This window comes from Chaetomium strumarium (genome assembly GCF_033439665.1).
Source record: "Chaetomium strumarium strain CBS 333.67 chromosome Unknown B0T15scaffold_3, whole genome shotgun sequence".
NCBI classification, from domain to species: Eukaryota; Fungi; Ascomycota; class Sordariomycetes; order Sordariales; family Chaetomiaceae; genus Chaetomium; species Chaetomium strumarium.
Window position 1 is genome coordinate 2,657,640 of NW_026944431.1, and position 18,720 is coordinate 2,676,359.

The 18,720-nt window shown below is 55.9% G+C and overlaps 6 protein-coding genes across 6 annotated transcripts; 3 read left to right on the forward strand and 3 right to left on the reverse strand.

Annotated features, from left to right (window-relative positions):
- Window positions 1–1,223: 1,223 nt before the first annotated feature.
- On the reverse strand, window positions 1,224–2,714 carry B0T15DRAFT_165450 (uncharacterized protein). Its single transcript, XM_062862153.1, has 3 exons — window positions 2,500–2,714; window positions 1,861–2,428; window positions 1,224–1,804 (listed from the first exon to the last, which is right to left on the reverse strand). The coding sequence occupies exons 1-3, from the start codon at window positions 2,509–2,511 to the stop codon at window positions 1,482–1,484; spliced, it is 903 nt and encodes a 300-aa protein (XP_062722899.1). The 5' UTR covers window positions 2,512–2,714; the 3' UTR covers window positions 1,224–1,481.
- A 2,823-nt stretch (window positions 2,715–5,537) lies between these two features.
- On the forward strand, window positions 5,538–7,642 carry B0T15DRAFT_510428 (amidase signature domain-containing protein; the record flags this gene model as incomplete). Its single annotated transcript, XM_062867853.1, has 6 exons — window positions 5,538–5,822; window positions 5,887–6,644; window positions 6,725–6,809; window positions 6,881–6,928; window positions 6,994–7,405; window positions 7,515–7,642. 6 exons carry the CDS (start codon window positions 5,538–5,540, stop codon window positions 7,640–7,642), a joined length of 1,716 nt encoding a protein of 571 aa, XP_062722900.1.
- Window positions 7,643–7,919: 277 nt separating this feature from the next.
- On the forward strand, window positions 7,920–9,603 carry B0T15DRAFT_165490 (uncharacterized protein). Its single transcript, XM_062862154.1, has 3 exons — window positions 7,920–8,251; window positions 8,371–9,043; window positions 9,108–9,603. The coding sequence occupies exons 1-3, from the start codon at window positions 8,097–8,099 to the stop codon at window positions 9,357–9,359; spliced, it is 1,080 nt and encodes a 359-aa protein (XP_062722901.1). The 5' UTR covers window positions 7,920–8,096; the 3' UTR covers window positions 9,360–9,603.
- Window positions 9,326–10,869, reverse strand: B0T15DRAFT_165495 (uncharacterized protein). The gene is made up of 3 exons (XM_062862155.1): window positions 10,730–10,869; window positions 9,939–10,624; window positions 9,326–9,880 (listed from the first exon to the last, which is right to left on the reverse strand). Exons 1-3 carry the CDS (start codon window positions 10,756–10,758, stop codon window positions 9,477–9,479), a joined length of 1,119 nt encoding a protein of 372 aa, XP_062722902.1. The 5' UTR covers window positions 10,759–10,869; the 3' UTR covers window positions 9,326–9,476.
- A 1,354-nt stretch (window positions 10,870–12,223) lies between these two features.
- On the forward strand, window positions 12,224–15,610 carry B0T15DRAFT_165563 (uncharacterized protein). Its single transcript, XM_062862156.1, has one exon. It carries the CDS (start codon window positions 12,423–12,425, stop codon window positions 15,387–15,389), a length of 2,967 nt encoding a protein of 988 aa, XP_062722903.1. The 5' UTR covers window positions 12,224–12,422; the 3' UTR covers window positions 15,390–15,610.
- Window positions 15,504–18,285, reverse strand: B0T15DRAFT_165599 (P-loop containing nucleoside triphosphate hydrolase protein). The gene is made up of 2 exons (XM_062862157.1): window positions 18,045–18,285; window positions 15,504–17,964 (listed from the first exon to the last, which is right to left on the reverse strand). The coding sequence occupies exons 1-2, from the start codon at window positions 18,177–18,179 to the stop codon at window positions 15,619–15,621; spliced, it is 2,481 nt and encodes an 826-aa protein (XP_062722904.1). The 5' UTR covers window positions 18,180–18,285; the 3' UTR covers window positions 15,504–15,618.
- Between the last annotated feature and the right edge of the window lie 435 nt (window positions 18,286–18,720).

Genomic DNA, 18,720 nt, shown 5'->3' on the forward strand with positions numbered 1-18,720 from the left:
TCGTAAGATGAACATGCGGAATCGCCTGACTGGTAGCCGCAGCGAATCGCGCTCGGCCCGGGAAAGATAAAAGAGGCGGGGTTCCCTTCGCTGAATCCTGTGCTTGATCCAGTATCCGTACTGGGCTCCGCGATGACCGTTGATGTGAGGGCCTCATCCGACGGGCCGAACATGTCCACACTCAATGTCGGCACAATACAACGAGCTCACAGCTAAGCCGACTGTGGCCGTGCTTCTTCTTCATCCCCATGGTCCCGTTGCCTATTGCTAAACAACAGCCAAACTCTCGAAGCTTAACGTTAGCGCTTCGCGGACGCTCAGCCGATATCGGACCGCGAAAGACCACCCAATGCCACCGCGCCGGGTTCTGGACCTGATTCCTTGGGAATCTGCATCATGATGACATCGCTGAGATGGCTATATCACGGGGTTGTTTATGGTTCTGATTTATCGAAGGACCTGGCCGTTACACTTGTCAGCTCCATCGGCATTCGAGTTACACCGTCTGATGTGGTTGCAACCCCGTCGGGTGCATGATCGGATGAGTGGGGTAGCCCGGCTCGCTCACTGGTTACCAGGAACGGAAGGTCACGAGTCAGTGGTGGCTCCGGAGCCGGAGGAGATACGGAGTTGAAGCGGAGTTTTCGGTCCTCGTATCGGCGGCCGAGTGAGATCTAAGACTACCAAGGTACCTACCTACTGTCAGGTTCCTGGTGGCTGTCAAAGGGAGGGCTCGGGAGTTGGGCCGATTGGCCAAGGGGAAGATGGTTTGGCGCGCCGAAGGAAGTCGTTTGGGCGATGTGTGGTCGGAGCCAGCAAATAACTGAAAAAGTCTTGTTGACCTTCAATTCGGCCCTGCTAACTCCGCCGGCCGGCTCAAAACCAACGAACACGGAACATAGGATCAGCAGAAGACCTACACCAACTCCGGAGACTGGCGAATGGATTCGGCGCACAACAGGTTAGTCGTCCCAACCGAGGTGAGATACTAGTATGGTAGCGCGCGATCAAGAAGGACCGAGTCGGACCGAGTCACGAACAAGAACCGAGACAGCATCGAGCGGGATTGAGAAGCCGCTCCATCTCAATAGTATGGTATCATTGCTATGAATAGAAGTTTCAGTTACTACTAGTCGTCCCAGACGTAAATGCAAATGCAAACGCAAGACACCAATCTCGCCTGCCAGTCGCCTCCCCAAGCTAGCGCTCCGCCCCCAGGGGAAAAAAAAGCAGAGAACAAAGGAAAAAAAAAGAAAAAGAAAAGAAAAGAAAAACCGGAAGGGAGGAACGCAGAGAAAAGAAAGAAAAAGCGTTCATCCTATAAACCCCCAGTTAAACCGAAGCCGAAGCGTCATCCAGGTATCCCATCCTTCGCTTAAACGTGTCGAGTATTGCTCTCATGATAAAAGCCCAAAAAGAAATATCCCAAAGGCACCCGTCATTCGTTTTCGCCATCTCGCCGACTTCGCCCGACGCCAGCACTAACCGAGTGTCAAGATCGCCGCATGGCAGGCCACCCCGATATTCGGCGTGTTCAGCCCGGTCTCGTTCTGCGGCCCGCCCTTGAGATAGCAGTTGCCCGGCGCCGTGCCCTTAGTCGCGGTCGTCTTGGATGTCCAGGCGGGAATGAAACTGACGCCCGCGCAGGTCGCGTTGGCTGTGTTCTCGAACGAGCCAGGAACGTATTTGGTGTACGCCGCGCATGCGTCCATGCAGGTGTCGAAGTCGGCCGTGAAGAGCGAGAGCAGCGGCGTGTTTGGCGCGTCCTTGTTGCAGTACCGGGTGAATTTAAGGGCGCCGAATACTACGTTGTGAGGTCAGTTATGGAAGGGAAGACGATCGGGTGGCCGAACAGCATACAAGAGAACGAGGTGTAGAGCGTCTTGTCGACGCTGCTGGGGTTCGAGGAGCACCCGTCGTCAATGACGGGGGTGGCCGTGCTGCTGGCGGCGGGCGCTGTGGAGGTTGCTGAACCGCTGATCATGGCGGCCAGGCTGGCTGCGGCATCACTAGCGCGCTGCGACTCGATGCCCGTCGCGGCTGCTAACCCGATCACTGCGGCCGAGAGCAGCGCGATGATGCAGGAGAGGACGAAGACGAGCAGGCTAACACCGCATATTGTCCTGCCGAGTGGCGCCGACTTAGACGGGCCCGCCGCTGCGGCGAACACGGGATGCGCTTCCGAGCCGTAGGGCGAGCCGGTTGCTGTTTGGCTTCCATATGTAGATGGGGGAGGAGCTGGGTGCTCCGGCTTGGGTGATGTCGTCGCCGGTATATCGTAGAGTTGCTGCTGATAGTAGGCTTGTCGCTGATAGGGGTCTTGGTATGGTTGTTGTTGAAAGTCCTGTTGTTGGTGGCCGTACCCTTGTTGGCCCCGAGTCACCTCCGGGAAATCCTGTGGAGCCAGCTCCAGGCCCGGGTCATACTGCTTGAATAGGCAGTCAGCATTGTTAGTCGCGGTGATGGGCGGCCGTCAGCCATCTTCGTTCTCTCACTTACCTTGGCGTCCATTGTACGCAGCTTCAGAAGCACGCCGGCGATTATGAGCACGTCGAAGACGAGAAAACGCAACCTGGAAAGAAGAAGCGGACGCAGGAAGATTGACGCCTGTGTGGACCGGATTCAGCGCCGACGGAAGCCAGGGGTCAGAAACAAGCCCCATAAGGCGACAAGGGGCGAAATCACGATCGAGCCAATCACCAAAACTCACAGCTGCAGCAGAACTCCCCGGGCCCTCGGATCGTGCGCGGATGGTGGTCAGATATGTGCAAACCGGGCACTTTTGATCGACGCTTATTCACGCCGTTCAATAGCTTTCATTGCAATAGCTAGCAACTCACGTTACACGGTTACAGAGAGAACTCCGCTGATGTGTTCAGCTTGTAGAGAAGGTGTCTACCTGACAAAGGCAAGGATCCTAAAGAGACATTGCGTAGCTAGGTAGGTAGGTAGTATTATTTAACCTCTGGAGTGTTGGTAAGCGCTTCACGCACTTGGGATGTTTGATCCTACCAGTACCAAATGGAATCGGCGGGATTTTTAAGATGCATTGTATGGGGAAGAGTTGTCGAATCTGGGGGAGTGTACTCGGCTGAAACAAGCAGCAGCGGGAATGGTGCATCTCCACTCTTAGGCTTTGCTGGCTGATAGGTCCCTGGCAACGCACGTGCACTCAATGTTACGAGTACTGTACATAGTACACTTGGGTCGGGGGGTTTTATCAAAGAACAAACATTGCGCGTTAACCGCACGGATGCCAGAAGATGCGATTATCCCAATTTGCTAACATTTAAAGATTATGATGGCAGTACCAGAAGTAATCCATACAGTTGTACGTAACATCACCATCTGTACAGCTAGCCTTGGTGGACCTTGCAATGCCGCCGAGGACAGGGTGATGGGATGAGCAATTGCAGTTCAAGCGCATCAAGTCTCGGCGCAGGGCCCCTGACAAAGCCAAGATTTCCACCACTCCACAGCCAGGTGATATTTATACTTTCTCTCCTTCCTCATCAGACAAAGGGATAAGGATATATGGACATTAATAATAAGCCAGCAACACATCGCGCGGTGCCAAAAGATTATCAAGACTGGCAGACCCATCATCAAACGAATCGAAATATTTGCCCCCTTCCCTTTCGTTCCCCTCGACTTGGTCTCGCCCTGGGTACTCCGGTTCAAGAGAGGTGTCGCTCTACACCAGCAACCGGGATTTCCAAGTTGTAGTTCCACACAATCAAAACATTCCAATTGTCTCCCGGAGAATCCTGCTCTGCGAAATTCAAAGTAATTATTAAATGTCGGGTGCTTAGCTAAGAGGTTCACGCATAGGTTAAAGGTGACGCCATCTCTGGCTGGTGATCTAACCCTTATTATGCAAGAAATAACAAACTGGAAGATACACCGCGAAAAGACACAGCTTCTATCTGTCCTTCGGCTTGGCAAAAAGCTTTGCTGCCTTATCTCGAGGTCGATGGGTGCTCACAATATTTGTCATAGATGCAGCGGGCCCTCTCGCAAAGAGAATTCTAGGTTGCATAAGACATATCAGAACTATGGTGTTGTATATACGTCTCTGAGCTATCTCCTCAAGAAACTGCCAGGGAGACAGTGACTATATGGATTGGCTGCCTGACTGCGTGGGTTTGGCTGGGTCCGCGTCCAACTTCCCGGGAAATGGGCCGAACTGGCATAAACCCTTTCGTGACGCCAGGTGGTATTCCTGTCGTTGGCAAAGGAATAGCACCACGCCTAGTCGTTTCCCACGATGGACATAGGCCCCACGCTATGGCAACCGACATCCTTCTTCCGGACACAGAAAGCGCCATCGTCATCTTGTCGAATACCGTGTCTCTCACCGACGCCCCGGATTGGGTTGGGCAGATGACCCTGAAAAAGTTCCTCGGTGTCCCAGTCTCAAAACGCAACCACTATCTTTAGCTGACCGACGCCTCAGTTGCAATACCGCCACGTTGTGAAACTGTGAAGGCTATTCGACAAGATCAAAAAAATAGGAAATGCCCACTGGAGCTCCACACTTATGCGGGAAGATACCGGGAGAACCGGCAGCGGGAATTGTGCCGAATTGAACTCGCCGTCGAGGACAATCATCTCCGTTGGGCTTTTTCTTTTTTCTTATTTATTTATTTGTTTATTTATTTGGACGGGGAAGCGTCGTCTCCTACACCGAAAGTATGACGTGTTCGCTCACCTCACCAAAGGACGTGCGACAGAGACCGGAGGCCCAGCTTCTACGTGTTTGAGCTCAAGACGGGACCGGACGGGAACCCTGATCGTTTGTACATGACCGTCAACAGTTTGAAGTGTCGGAGTACAATAAAGAGCGACCAGAGACATGAAGATTGCTGGCTTCATGTCTGGAGAGACAGTAATATGGCCTTGAGCGAGCAGAGTTCAGATGTTTCTCTTACCATTGGCGCCAATCCAGCATTCCAGAGCCCATTTTTCAAACCTGCCAGCCTTTTATATTGACGAGAAACCAGAGCATTGCGTTTTCAGCGCGGTTTCAGCAAGTATTGCCGCTCACTCCTTCAAATGATGCTTCTTCTGCCCTCATATGGCGGATACTTAGAATTACCGACGAGCTTACCGCTTGTGATGCCGTAGCTTTTGTCCTTGATAAGTGTTTTGTAGCCACACTTGAGTTGATGAGAACATCACAACGGCCACGATGTGATTAGCACACGCCGCTAGCCGGGAGCAATCACCTAGGTAGCTAAGTCTACAACACTCCCAACAGTCGAACCAGGAGCAGAATGTTTCTTGCAGTTCCATGTATGGTAATACAGATACACAGTACACACAGCACTGTGTGTCTCCGAGTCGCGACCTAAAGGCGGGGGCGGAGCATACACAGCTGATAAGCATGGAAGTAGTTAGGCCGTTGTCGACGTCGGCGGAGCCCTCAGTCGGGGATGGTCCGGATATCTATATCCCTTCTAGCTGCTAGTATTAAATGCTCAGGCACAGTTCGCTCCCAAGCCTTGATCGTGCCACCATCCCCCTCAGAAAGCAAAATGAGGATCCAACCCGCCCCTTGGGAAGTCCGCGCAGCTGCAAAGCGCGCAAGTACACTCAGCAAGATCCCGGAGGCGTGGCGGTTGTCTCCCGCTGACCTAGACAGAGCCAAGAGCCAACGCGATCTTACCGGGCCTTTCATCCAGCAATTCCTGCAACCTGACGAGATATCCATCGTCTCAAAGGACAGCGTCGAGATCGTCAATGAAATCAAAGAGGGCAATCTGAGCGCCGTCCAAGTCACGACCGCGTTTTGCAAGACGGCCGCCGTCGCCCATCAGATTGTACGAAACCCCCTGTCCAAGAGATGCTCAGCGAAAATGTCACGTCGTTGACCATTGGCTGAAGAACAACTACCTCCATGAAATATTCTTCGACCAGGCACTGGAGCGTGCCAAAGAGCTTGACGCCCTGTATGCCGAGAAGGGAGAAACCATCGGTCCCCTCCACGGCCTGCCCATCAGCGTGAAAGATCAGTTCCACGTCAAGGGCGTGGATACGACGATGGGCTATGTCGGGTGGATTGGTAGCAACCTCGGCATCAAGGATCCGAGCCAGATACACCAAGTTGAAAGCCAAATCACAGCTGAGCTTCTTTCCCTCGGAGCTGTGCTGTTCTGCAAGACCAGCTTGCCACAGACACTGCTGATGGGAGAAACCAAGAACAACATCATCGGCCAGACCATGAACCCCCACAACCAGAACCTGTCGTGCGGTGGTTCGTCGGGCGGTGAAGGGGCGCTCCAGGCCCTGCGTGGCAGCACGCTGGGCCTCGGGACAGACATTGCGGGCTCCGTCCGCATCCCGGCCACTTTCTGCGGCATCTTCGCGCTCAAGCCCACCGCGGAGCGTCTGTCGTACCGGGATGCCGCAAACACCAATCCTGGGCAGAACACGTACCGCTCGACCGTTGGTTTTCTCAGCACTTCGCCTGGAGGGCTGGAACTGGCATTACGCTCCATCCTCTCCACTCGTCCATGGGAGAGAGACCCAGCCGTCGTCCCCATCCCGTTCCGCCAGGAGGTCGTCGATAAGTACCGAAGCCGTGCTGACGGTGACGGGAAAGCAACGCAATCTGAACTTCCCTTGAAGCTCGGTGTCTTATGGTAAGCACATCATGGAAAGCAATACAGGGCGACAAGAGGATGACCGATACAGAGAAAGAGATTAATGAGGCTTCTCTTAGGACTGACGGTGTCCTGGGCCCGCACCCTCCCATCTTGAGGGGCCTTCGCGAACTAGTGGATGCTCTTAGACAGGCCGGCCACAAGGTATGGAAAACCAGCAGTATGACTCCCATATGAGAGCCTGTTACGCTAATCGTCACTGAATACCTAAGTAGATCGTCGACTGGAATCCCCCTTCGCACGCGACTGGGAGAAGGATCCATGTAAGTGGGAGTCCCTTAATCGAACAAATATTCAGTTCTAGTCCGCTGACGGCGAACCCACCTAGATTTCAATGTTGACGGCGGACGGTGCCCAGGATATCCACAGTCATCTCGACCTTTCAGGCGAGCCTTTGATTCCGGATCTCCAGGAGCAATATCCGCTGAAGCCGCCGATGTCTCTTTTGGAGTATCAGAACCTGACCATTGAGGGTCTCGAGTATGAGGCCGCGTATTCCGATTACTGGAACTCGACTGCAGCCGAAGACGGCCAGATCGTCGACGCCGTGATCATGCCGGCTGCGCCACATGCGGCCGTCATCCCCGGAAAGTATCACTCGCCGGCCTATACCGAGGTTATCAACGTGCTGAACTACAGCGCGGTCGCCATCCCCGTCACGAAGGCGGACAAATCGATCGACGTGGTAGACAAGTCTTATGTACCGCTGAGTGACCATGACAAGCTGAACTGGGATGATTGTACGTTGCCCTTCTTGCCACCCCTTGCCCCTTATCTCTTCCCTTGTCACCGCGCGGTCGTTCGGGGGCGGACCGAGGAGTATGACCTGACTCTGGTGTGCCATTTCAGACGATCCCGAGATTTACCATGGTGCGCCGGTCGGCTTGCAGCTCGTCGCACGGAAATTCGAAGAAGAAAAGATTCTCGCCATTGCAGACATTGTCGTAGCTGCTTTGCAAGCCTACCGCAAGAATTGAGGCATCCCGGCGGCCACGACTTGAAAAAAAGAAAATGGACTATATTAGGTATTATTACCTCCCTGGTGCCTGTGATTAGGCAGCTAGATCGGCGAAATGAAGTTATGAAACCCTCTAACCTTTCGCGTGTTGTCGAGTCGGACGTAGAGCTAGGAAGGTGAGATGACGTGACAGGAGTAGTAGTCGAGCGGGGAAGGGGGTACCGTTGTGCTTTGGTTGACGGACTCTCGGAGAGGGGTGTTGATCATCTCGGTAACTGCGGCCCAGATGCAGTGAAGCTGGAAGCACTGGTCTCGGAGCTGGCGGATATAAGACATATTACCTGAAACCCATCACTTTGCTCTTCAAGTTCACAACTCCAAACACAAACCCCCTCATCGACGTTCAGCCATATTGGTCCCCCCGTTCTCCAAACTGAAGCGTGCATTGTGCCAAAAGAGCAGCTGCCTACAGTATGCCGCTTATCCCTAAAACTATGTCAGGGATCCTCATCGAGGAAACCGGCGGCGTCGAGGTGCTGCAGTGGAAAACCGACCTGCCGGTGCCCGAGCTTAAAGAGGGTGAGATACTCGTCCGGAACGAGTTCATCGGGGCCAACTACATTGACATGTGAGCACCCGCACAACCTCACCACCTCCTAGTAATCTTAGCCTCGCCCTCATGCCCAAACTTCTCTTCCCAACTAGAAGTAGAGGAATCACTCAATTCCTAACCCGAGATATACACAGCTATTTCCGCACGGGCCTCTACCCCTCCTCAACCCTCCCGTTCATAACGGGTAAAGAAGCCGCCGGCACGGTCGTAGCCGTGCACCCTTCCCTCCCCACCTCCCTCTCCTCTACCACCTCCTCCAGCACCCCCCATATCAAACCCAAAGAAGGCGACCGCGTAGCCTACACCTCGGACGCGACCTACGCAGAGTTCACCGCCCTCCCGGTCGCACTCGCCCACATCCTGCCACCCTCGCTCTCCACCGAGACGGCGGCGGCCGCCCTGCTGCAGGGGCTGACTGCCCTGACCTTCGTGCGCGAAGCGGCGGGCCTGCCGCGGCCCGGCACAAGTGCCAGCGCCGGCGGCGCGCTGCTGGGCGTGAGCTCGGGCCCCTGGGCGCTGGTGCACGCGGCCGCGGGCGGGACGGGGTCGATGCTGTGCCAGATGCTGGCCGTGCACGGGGCCAGGGTGATTGGCACGTGTGGCGGGCGGGAGAAATGCGAGGCTGCGAAGCGGAACGGGGCGCAGTGGGTTGTGGATCGGAAGGCGGAGGATGTGGTGGCGCGGGTCAAGGAGATTACGGGGGGCAAAGGGGTGGATGTGATCTTCGATGGGGTGGGGAAGGCGACGTTTGAGGCGGACCTGGAGATGGTGGCGCGGAAGGGGACCGTGGTTGTGTTTGGAAACGCCGTAAGTTCTATAATTCCGAGCTCGATGTTCGGTTGTGCGGTGGCTGACAATATCCGTCTAAAAGTCCGGCCCTGTGCCCCCGGTGGATCTCTTCAAACTGGGCGCGAAGAATCTCAAGTTGATGAGGCCTAGGGTCTTCGGGTACATTGAAACTCAGGAGGAGCTGGACTCGTATACCAGGGAGCTGTTTGACCTGCTCCTCGCTGGGAAGGTGAAGGTCAAAATTCACGAGGTCTACCCGCTCAAGGATGTCGCCCGGGCGCACTCAGATCTAGAAGGAAGGAAGACAACCGGGAAGCTGCTGCTCAAGGTCTAAGTGGAGCAGCTCATGTGTTTCTTCTATCGATAAATTAGCGACTCTAGCAAGTGGCTTCATCCCTTTATATCGTAATGTGTCTATCTCGAGCTCCTCCGAGGGGCAGTGAACATTATTTTAGGCGTTTTTGGCCTTCAGAGCCTCCACAAACTCGGCTGGCGGATCTTGCCGGTATCCCTTGGGGTTGTTCTGTACCCAGCGCCAGAGGTCGGCGCAGGCATCCTCCAACGTAAGCTTCGTCTTCCACTGCAGTTCCTTGTTCGCAAGGGCTGGGTTGGCGGTCAGGTCTAGGACGTCTCCGAGTCGCCGCTCAACAACCTCGTAGGGCAGATCCCGGCCGACAACCTTGCTGAAGGCCTTGATCATCTCCAAGACCGTGCTGCCGCGGCCGGACCCCAAGTTCCAGGCCTTGACGCCTGGCTTGTGCTCGCGCAGGTAGTTGAGGGCGGCCAAGTGGCCGCTCGCAAGGTCGAGAACATGAATGTAATCACGAATGGCAGTACCGTCCCTCGAGGCGTAGTCTAGGTCGAGTCAGCTTCTCCATCCCATTACACATCGTTGGTTCTTTCCTTGACTCACCGTCACCAAAGACTAGCAGCTTCTCGCGGTCACCGGTTGCGACCTTGCCGAGAAGAGGAAGAAGGTTGTACGGAACGCCCTGCGGGTCCTCGCCCATGATACCGCTGGGGTGCGCGCCGCAAGGGTTAAAATAACGGAGCAGAGCGCCGTTCCACTGATCGTGCGGCTTTCCTGCCTTCTGGAGGTTGCGCCGTTGCGCCTCCACGTGGTCGGTGATGACAGTCTCGATCATGACCTTCGTCCGGCCGTAGGTGTTGGTTGGCCCAATGGGGCAGTGCTCAGGGATGGGAATCATGTTGGGAACACGCGTGGCATCTCCGTAGACGGTGGCTGACGAAGAGAAGACGATGTTTGTGACATTGTGCTTCTCCATGGAGCGGAGCAGCGAAATGCTGCCGCCGACATTGACTCTGTAGTACTCCAGCGGGATCTCGCCAGACTCGCCAACTGCCTTGAGGGCCGCAAAGTGGATGACGCTGTCAATCTCGGGGTGCTTGGCAAAGACCTCGTCGAGGCCAGCCTCGTCCGTGATATCGACTTGGTAGAAGGCGGCGCGCTTCCCGCAGATCAATTCGATGCGGTCAAGTGCGACTTTGGAGGAATTATAGAGATTGTCGACGACCACTACATCGTATCCATTCTCGAGAAGAGCGAGGGTTGTGAAAGACCCAATGTAGCCGGTGCCACTGCATGCCATTATCAGCATGCCATTGACGGTCGTGGGGGAAATTTTGGCGGGGTAGCGAAGTGCTGGGGTACTGAGGGGCTGAGTCCATACTGAGGGGCCTTACCCAGTGACAAGGACAGTTCCCACAGCCATGTTGCCCTTTTCAATCTTTTTGGCGTCTGACAGTTTCGGTAGGAGTGTTGCTGCTGCGAGACGAATGTGAGGTAGTAGAAAAGGTAGCGTTCCCGGGAGGGAAGCCGCGGTTCTTTAAAGATAATGGGTCTCTGCGCTAGGAGGTGTCGCAAATCGAATCTCGCTAGCCATTGTAACGTGGGGCTCCCAGTCCCTGGGATCTCACGCCCTGCCGGGACAGGGGATGACGCCCTGCAAACCCCTGCATGCACCTGCCCAGCAAGGTGAAGATGAGATGCGAGAACTCTCAATCAGACACAGGAAACTGGATTCAACCCCGGCACTGTGTCGGGGAGCAGTACCTACTGTACTGGCTCAAGGAGACTTGCAGCTGAAGCGATGCAGAACCTCACCGCAACACGGGCATCTTGCTCAATTTGGTTTCTGTTGGCGGACCGATGTTCAAGCAGAGGGTGATCAATACGAAATAGGGAAATACGAGGTTGTGATTCTCATGGGCGCGCCTTTGTCGTCGGCGGTGTTTACGTTACACCCTTAAAGGATTGAATCACGTTTACAAGGGGCTGTGTTTCGCAGCTGAACCTACTAGTTCAACTTTTGCACGAACGAATGTTGTATGGAAACTAAACTACCTCAGGCGTTGGGGAAAGCGATCGCCAAATCAGTGAGATGAGTTCTGGTTATTCAGGTACATACGCACTGATACGGTACATACCTTACACAGCCTCGACAGCTTGCTTGATTACCACTAGCTGCATAACGTCATACCGTACTGGTACATCCGTGTAAGCGCATAGGCCCTCATTGCTGAGTCATCATCCACAATGTCCCACTCGCGAGTCGCAGCCTCAGCCTATCCGTACCGGCCCTACAGGGATAGTGACAACTGTCAACCGGTGGCACAGGCCTCACCTGTCACCGGGCCTCGAAATCGCGCCAACTTCACGGCGCATGCCAGCAGACGGCCGAGACAAAGAGAGGGAAGAGCGGTGCTGCGCAGCCATGAAAGAGACACTGCCTTCGACAGTTCAAAGAAGACGCCGTTTTCAGACCTCGAAACAAGTCCTTTATTTCCGCTTGCGATGCGTAGTTGAGGCTAATAAAGCCGTTTTGCAATTCGGCGCGTCTGCCATTTAGCTGCTTCGCGCCCTGCGCCTAACCCTCCATCCAGCAGCTGTCTCTCCGTCTCTCATCTTGTCCAGTCTCTCAACATGAGCATCGCCATTGCGGTCGAATAAGAAGACGTCCGGACGAAAACTGTCAGAACCAATCCTCTCAGTTCCTGTCAAGGCTGTATCCGGGACCAATTGCACCATACTATCGGACGGTTATAGGCACAGCACTGGTGAAGTGACGTGTCATCTGAGTTGTGCGTCCTGGTTTGTTGGTTGCAGGAACCCCTCCTGACCTGCATTTGAGGTTGTCACGCCGGCCACGCTGTCACTCGAGGTAAATTGTTCAGGTTCCTGCCTTCATACCCAATCCTATTCACTGGCCATTCGCTCCTATTGTGCGCCTCAGCTCAATTCCTTTTGCACAAAAACTCCAACCTTACTTTTTTTTTTCTCTCTCACTCAGTGCCTTTCTTCCACTCATTCATCCTGTTTCATCTGCTCTTATTTACTTTTCATGATTCACTCCCGGTTTACTCGCAATTGGTAACCATGGCTGACTCTACAACCAGCTCGCAGCAGAGCGTTGTCGGCTCACAGCAGACCCTAGTAGCTGAGTCGCAAGAACGAGCTGACGCAGTTACCGCCATGCCTGCGACACGTCGGCTGCGGGAAACTGCGAGCCCTTCGCCATCACTGTCCAGGGGCTCAACGCCTGTACGGGATTCTGTTACTGGACGGCTTATGCCTGACCGTGGAGGCAAGGTCAGGACACCGATCCCGGCAAAGTACAGCACTTCATATGGGTCCCCGATCACCCACCTGCCCGACCGTAGAGCGGTCGGGGGTGGTGGAAACGTTACGAAAGCTGCGGCGGAGATCTTCACCAAAGTCAAGAGGGACAAGATAGCTGCGGAGGCCCGCCGTCGCACCAAGGCTCAAGCGAGGGTGCGAAGGGCAGGTTCGAGAGACGCAACTGCCTCTCCACCACCCCCGACGATACACCCGACCGTGGAGGTGGACAACGAGCACGAGGAAGCGGCGGGATCTGGAGGGCGAGACGAGGCGGTGAATGGGATGAGTGAGGGTAGCGAGTATGAGGATGAGAATGAACCACCGACCGAACGAGCCTCCGTGAGGAGATCTCCGCGGAAAGCTGGCCGGAAGAGGCGTCGGGACGATGGAGATGCCGAGGCTCTTGCGGAGAAGGAACGGAAAGAGAGAGAGGCCCGGTTGAGACGGGAACGCTCAGCAGAAGCCCGAAAGCGTAGCAACCAAAAGCGTGCTGAGGCTCAGGCCGCCGCTCGGGAGGAAGCCGAGCAGGAGCGTCTCGCGCAACAAGCACAGGAAGAAGCGGCAAAGGCAGCGATGCCGCCTCCTCCCCAACCACCCGTGCCTCGACCGCCTTCCGGACACACTATGACCCCGGCAAGCGGGCTCCTGCCGAACGACGCCAGCATCGAGCGACCTGGTTCTGCGCGTAGTTTCCTTGAGGAAGGCACCGTATACCAGGGTGCGGCAGTTCAGACTCCTCCAAGGCCGCAATCGCCTTTGCGTCAAGCACTGCGATCTGCTACAGCCGCTCGTCTGGCTGCTTCAGAGCCTGCGCCAGCCGCGCCAGCTTCGCCTCCCAGTGTCCTGAAACGGCCGCCACGACGTCCCGGAGGGACAACTCCACGGGCTCCGATTGAGCTGCCGCCTCGTCCGGATGACCGGGATGACGTCACCCACCAGCCATCGGTGGACAGGGAGTCACCACAATCCGATGATGAGGAGGGATCGCAAGAGATAAGCCCATCAGCCCAAAGAGCGATGCCAGACTTCGCCCGTCGACTCGGCCGGCACCTCAAGCCTCTACCTGGCCGAGCTGACGCTGAAAGCGAGAAGGATGAAGTTTCCCCAACTGCAGCGACCGACAAGGGCCGCTCACACTGGTCCAAGGCCAAGCATGCGTTTTCCCTTTGGTCCTTTTTCAAGATCTTTGCGGCCGCCTTCCTCGTGTTGCACGCAATGCGGCTTGCTCACATTCACGCCCGGCCAGACCTGTACGAGAGCCCCGTCCTAACTCTTCGGTGGTATGGGTGGAAAGACTGGACAAGCAACGTTGGGCAGTTCTTCCCTTCACCACTCTTGCACCCGCTTGGAGTCCTCACCGATGCCCAGTATGACGATCTCAAGGACTATCTCCAGAGACGGACGTCATCGACTGAGGCGGTGGTGGATAACCTCAAGGCAGTTCTCCCCAAGGTCATCTCGGTGCGCAAAGATAAGAAAGGGAAGGTCGTGATTGCGGATGAGTTTTGGGATGCTCTTAAGGACCGGATCCAAAAGGATAACAGCATCCTTTCTTTGGATGGGAAGTCCCACATCTCTGAGAAGCATTGGAAAGCGATAGAACAACGACTCAGGGACGCTGGTCTCTTGGCTAAGCCGCTCTCAGCCAGTGATGTCGAGCGTATCGTTGAGAAGTCGGCACCGGCGGCCTGGGACAAGTGGTTCCAAAAGAACGAGCGGAAGGTAGCCGAGCTGCTCCGTCAGACCCAGGGCAAAGCCCCGGGCAAAACCCCGACAAAGGAGAGCGACGAAACGGTTATCTCGAGGAAAGAATTCATGCGCGAGTTGATGGACCAGCTGGCGAAGAGCAAGGAGCAAACAAACCGCGACATGGACAGTCTCCGCGTGGAGCTCCACGGCCTCATCCATGAGATCAAAGCAAAAGCCAAGGCAGGCGGCATGAACAAAGCCGATATCAAGACCCTCGTCAAAGAGATTGTCGATAAGGAAGTAACGCGCCGCTATCTCGATAGAGCAACCAAGGGTGGCACTAGTAGCATTGACGCCGCCCTGCGCAGTCGCGTCAACCACTTCAGCCCGGGCAACGCGGCACAGATCGACCTCTCGCTCACCTCACCAACCTACAAGATCGACACACCTCCCGTCCTCTCCAAAGAATGGCTCAAGGCCATGCCCAAGCGCCCGCAGTTTATCCCAGACAAGTCCCAATCCCTCACCGCCTGGTCCGACCCAGGCCACTGCTGGTGTGCGGCCACTCGCGGCGACAAGAACGTCAGCTACCCGGCTACGCTCGCCGTCCGCCTTCCCAACTTCGTCATCCCGCAGTACGTCGTACTGGAGCACATCGACCCGGGCGTAACAAACGACCCGCTCGCCATGCCGCGGGACGTGGAGGTCTGGGCCGTCTTTGACGAGCACGCCCGGCGCGAGCGCGTGTTGGACTGGATGGCGGTGCAGTTCCCCGATGATGTGGGTCATCCGCTGCTGGAGAAGGGGCTGGCGAAGATTGGCAAGTTCATGTATGAGCATCGGGCGCATGACGACGGGGTGTTTGTACACAAGCTGGCAGACGAGTTGGTGGATCAGCTCCGGGCCGCGACGGACTTGGTGATGGTGCGGGCCGTGACGAACTATGGGGCCGACGATCACACATGCTTCTATCGAGTGCGGATGTATGGGGAGCCGGTGGAGCTGGGTGATGAAAAGGAGAGTAAGAAGTGGTGACCAGGGAGCGAGGTGGAAGGGGGAGAAGTTCGGGTTCTCCGGGTGCCGGTGTCTAGGAATTACATACGTGGCGTTTTCGGTGATATACCACCCCCTTCAGCATTTTGAAGTTTAGATTTAGTTCAAATGGTCCAGGCTCGTCGTTGGGTTTTGCTTTGAAGACCAAGAACCAGAGGTATCAATTGACCCATGTACTGACACAATAACGGACACTGGCACTCCAAACACCTCAATCCTCCAACAACCCAGCAGCCAGCGCCTCCAAATCCTGCAGATTATCCGGCTCATGATCCATCTCAATAACCTTCTTCCCACCCTTCTTCTTCTTCCTCTCCCGTCTCTCTTCGTCTGAGTCATCCTGGAACCACTTCCTAGCCTTCTTCCTCGGCCTTTCGTGCTCCACGCCCTCCTCTCCACCAGTCTCACCACCAGAGGAACCATCATCATCCCCGTGCTCGCCAGCAACAGGCAACGACCGCAAAAGCGCAAGCGGATCCTCTCCCTCTCCATCTTCCTCCCCAGTGGCAAGCTGGGGCAAGACAGCTTCCCCGCTTCCCCCTCTAACTTCCTCCCCGCGCTCCCGCGCCTTCTGTCGCTCCCTCTTCTCCTTGCGCCGCTGCTTGGCAAGCTGCTTATCCGTGACATCGGCCTCCTGGACGCGCTGCATCTCGGCCTCGACAAACTCGCGGCGGAGCTGCTCGGCGGGGCCCTCGCGCTCAAAGTCCTCCTCGCCCTGCAGCTCGTAGATGGGGTGGGCGTTGCCGTCGTCGTCGAAGACCAACTTGCTGCCCTTCTCCATGTATTTGGCGAGCTTCTTCTTGGATTTGAGCAGTTTCTCGCGGCGGTGCGAGTCGATGACCAACTCTGACTTGCCGAGATTGACGACCTTGGGTTGTTGTTGTTCAGTGGTGGCCCGGTCACCGCCTGCGGCGGCGTCCAGCTGCGCGTCGCCGTCGAGGACGCGCTTGACGGAAAGGAAGTCGGCTTCCTCGTCGTCGTCGTCGTCGTTGGCGCCGGATTCGTTGCCTTCTTCGCCGACGAGCTTGCGGTAGTGGGCGGAGAGCACGTCCTGGTTTTGGCGCTCCGCCATCTTCTGGTATTTGGTGCGGACTTGATCCTTCTTGACCTTGGCCCCTTCGCCGTCGGAGTCGGTGTCCGAGTCGCTGAGCATGGCGGCGCGAGGGGCGTTCTTGAGGCGCTTGATGTCTTCGCCCTTTTGATACTTGATCTGCGGCGTCCCGGGGAGACCGAGGGACGCGGCAAAGCCGTCGAGGTCGACCTCGTCGAACTTGAAGACTTCCTTGTCTTTTTGGAGGTAGATGGAGCGGGTGTAGGAGATGAAGGCCTTTTGGCCGAGATATTTCAAATCGGGAGACTGGAAGCACTGGCTTTGGAGCTCGTTCTTGATGCTCTTCTTTTTATTTTCCCGGACGTTGACCTTCTTGATCGGCACCTTCTTGTGTTCGAGTCGCTTCAGGAAACCCTCCTCCTCGCTAGGCTCTAGGAAGAGAACGGCTCGGCCCTTGCTCTCGTATCGAGCTGTCCGTCCCACACGGTGGATGTATGTCTCTGCGTCCTCAGGACAGTCGACCTGGATGACCCAGTCGACGGCAGGGAAGTCGACACCTCTCGCCACAACATCGGTAGCGAAGAGGCAGGCGTACTTTGCCGACGCAAACCGCGATGTGATCTCCATCCGCGCGACCTGCTTCTGCCGGCCGTGGAGATGCAGCAGAGGAATACCCGGCTGCATACGCCTGAAGCTCTCATAAACAAACCTCACCTGCTTTCCTGACGAGAGAAACACGATGATCTTGCTCTTGAGATTTGTTCGCAGGAAACCCCACAGCGTGTCGAGCTTCTCGGCAAGCGGTGTCACGATGTAGGACTGCTGCAAAGTTGCCGGTGTCGCGGATGCTGCGGCCTCGTGCACCGACACATACTCGGGGTCCTTCAGACTGAGCCGCGCCAGATCCGAAACCCTCTTGCTCTGCGTGGCGGAGAACAGAAGCGTCTGTCTGGTCTTCGGCAGATGCTCAACCAGCGCATCCACAGCCGACTGGAAGCCCATGTCCATGATCCGATCGGCCTCGTCCAGTACCAGGATCTGAAGGTTGTTCACATCGAACCCGGCTGTTTGGTCCAGGTGCTGCAGCATCCGGCCAGGTGTGCACACCAGGATGTTCATGCGCCCTAACCGCTCGGCCTCCTCCTTCAGACTCTTGCCACCAATCACCAAGCCAGCTGAAAAGTAGTGGTTCCGCCCAATCTTGCGCAGGACCTCAAAGATCTGGACGGCCAGCTCGCGGGTCGGGCTGATGATGAGGGCGCCGAGCCCGTCGTACTCGGTCCATCGCGCATGGTAGAGCTTCTCGAGGACTGGGACGAGGAAGGCAAGCGTCTTGCCGCTGCCAGTCTTGGCGGCGCCGAGGACGTCGTTGCCCTTGAGAGCTAGGGGGATCGCGGCTCGTTGGACATCGGTCAAGACCTCGAAGTGGGATGCGCGCAGGCCGGACGCGGTGGCGTCACAAAGCGGGAGGTCGGTGAACTTCTTGATGTCTGGAGACTTTGGGTCCTAGAAGCGACAATATGGCGTCAGAAAAGCACAGAAAAATCAGGGCAAACGGCTAAACGAGCGACTGAACTCATACTCACAAGCTGCTCGACTGCTTCTCGGAGCTTGCCCAAGTCCTCCTGTTCCCGTTTCCTCTTCAGCGACTTCGACTCGGCCTTCTTGGGCACTGCCTTGTTGCGGTGCGCAATGGTCCCTTTTCCGCTGCCGGCTGCCATGTTGTCTTTGTCATTAAACGAGAGCTATCCGCGATGCGATCTGCGAGGCACCGTTCCGGAATTTTTGGCGGAGAGGAATTCTGCCATATAGCCCCACCAAGCCAAGAGATACGTCGGTGGAGATCGCTGGGGATTCGACGACAACGGGCAGGGGCAGGTTCGAATGGTCCTGATTCCTGGAGTCCTGAGTGGGTAGGGGCGGGTTAGGGTTATCTTACTACCTTAACAATCAAGCTTCTAAAATTGGTATTTACTACCTTAATCAAGGCCTTCTGGATGGAATCGGTATATATGCGTGGATCGGGACGAGGGGAATGAACCTACTAGTAGATTCAGGTACGTAGGTAGCAATGACGGTCAGATACCCCCCTTCCAAGTGAGCCTTTCCCACACTTCGTCTCGAGGTTCTCCACGTTGATAGCTACCAGCTTTTGGTCAAGTAGTATCTTGAGACGGGAAAGACAGAGTCAGGCCGCTGTGAAAGCTTAGTTCGTCGCCACGTTGCTAGGGCGGAGTTGGGAATATGGCTACGCATTATACT

Bases quoted from the DNA above. Each gene is read 5' to 3' on its own strand.
- B0T15DRAFT_165599 (XM_062862157.1), bottom strand. From the start codon at position 18,179: ATGGCAGCCGGCAGCGGAAAAGGGACCATTGCGCACCGCAACAAGGCA. The intron at 17,965-18,044 runs GTGAGTATGAGT...TGTCGCTTCTAG, and splicing joins GAGAAGCAGTCGAGCAGCTT to GACCCAAAGTCTCCAGACAT.
- B0T15DRAFT_165495 (XM_062862155.1), bottom strand. From the start codon at position 10,758: ATGGCTGTGGGAACTGTCCTTGTCACTGG. The intron at 10,625-10,729 runs GTAAGGCCCCTC...AATGGCATGCAG, and splicing joins GGAACTGTCCTTGTCACTGG to TGGCACCGGCTACATTGGGT. The intron at 9,881-9,938 runs GTGAGTCAAGGA...GACTCGACCTAG, and splicing joins GCTGCTAGTCTTTGGTGACG to ACTACGCCTCGAGGGACGGT.
- B0T15DRAFT_165563 (XM_062862156.1), top strand. From the start codon at position 12,423: ATGGCTGACTCTACAACCAGCTCGCAGCAGAGCGTTGTCGGCTCACAG.
- B0T15DRAFT_165490 (XM_062862154.1), top strand. From the start codon at position 8,097: ATGCCGCTTATCCCTAAAACTATGTCAGGGATCCTCATCGAGGAAACC. The intron at 8,252-8,370 runs GTGAGCACCCGC...AGATATACACAG, and splicing joins GGGGCCAACTACATTGACAT to CTATTTCCGCACGGGCCTCT. The intron at 9,044-9,107 runs GTAAGTTCTATA...TCCGTCTAAAAG, and splicing joins TGGTTGTGTTTGGAAACGCC to TCCGGCCCTGTGCCCCCGGT.
- B0T15DRAFT_165450 (XM_062862153.1), bottom strand. The intron at 1,805-1,860 runs GTATGCTGTTCG...CTCACAACGTAG, and splicing joins GCTCTACACCTCGTTCTCTT to TATTCGGCGCCCTTAAATTC.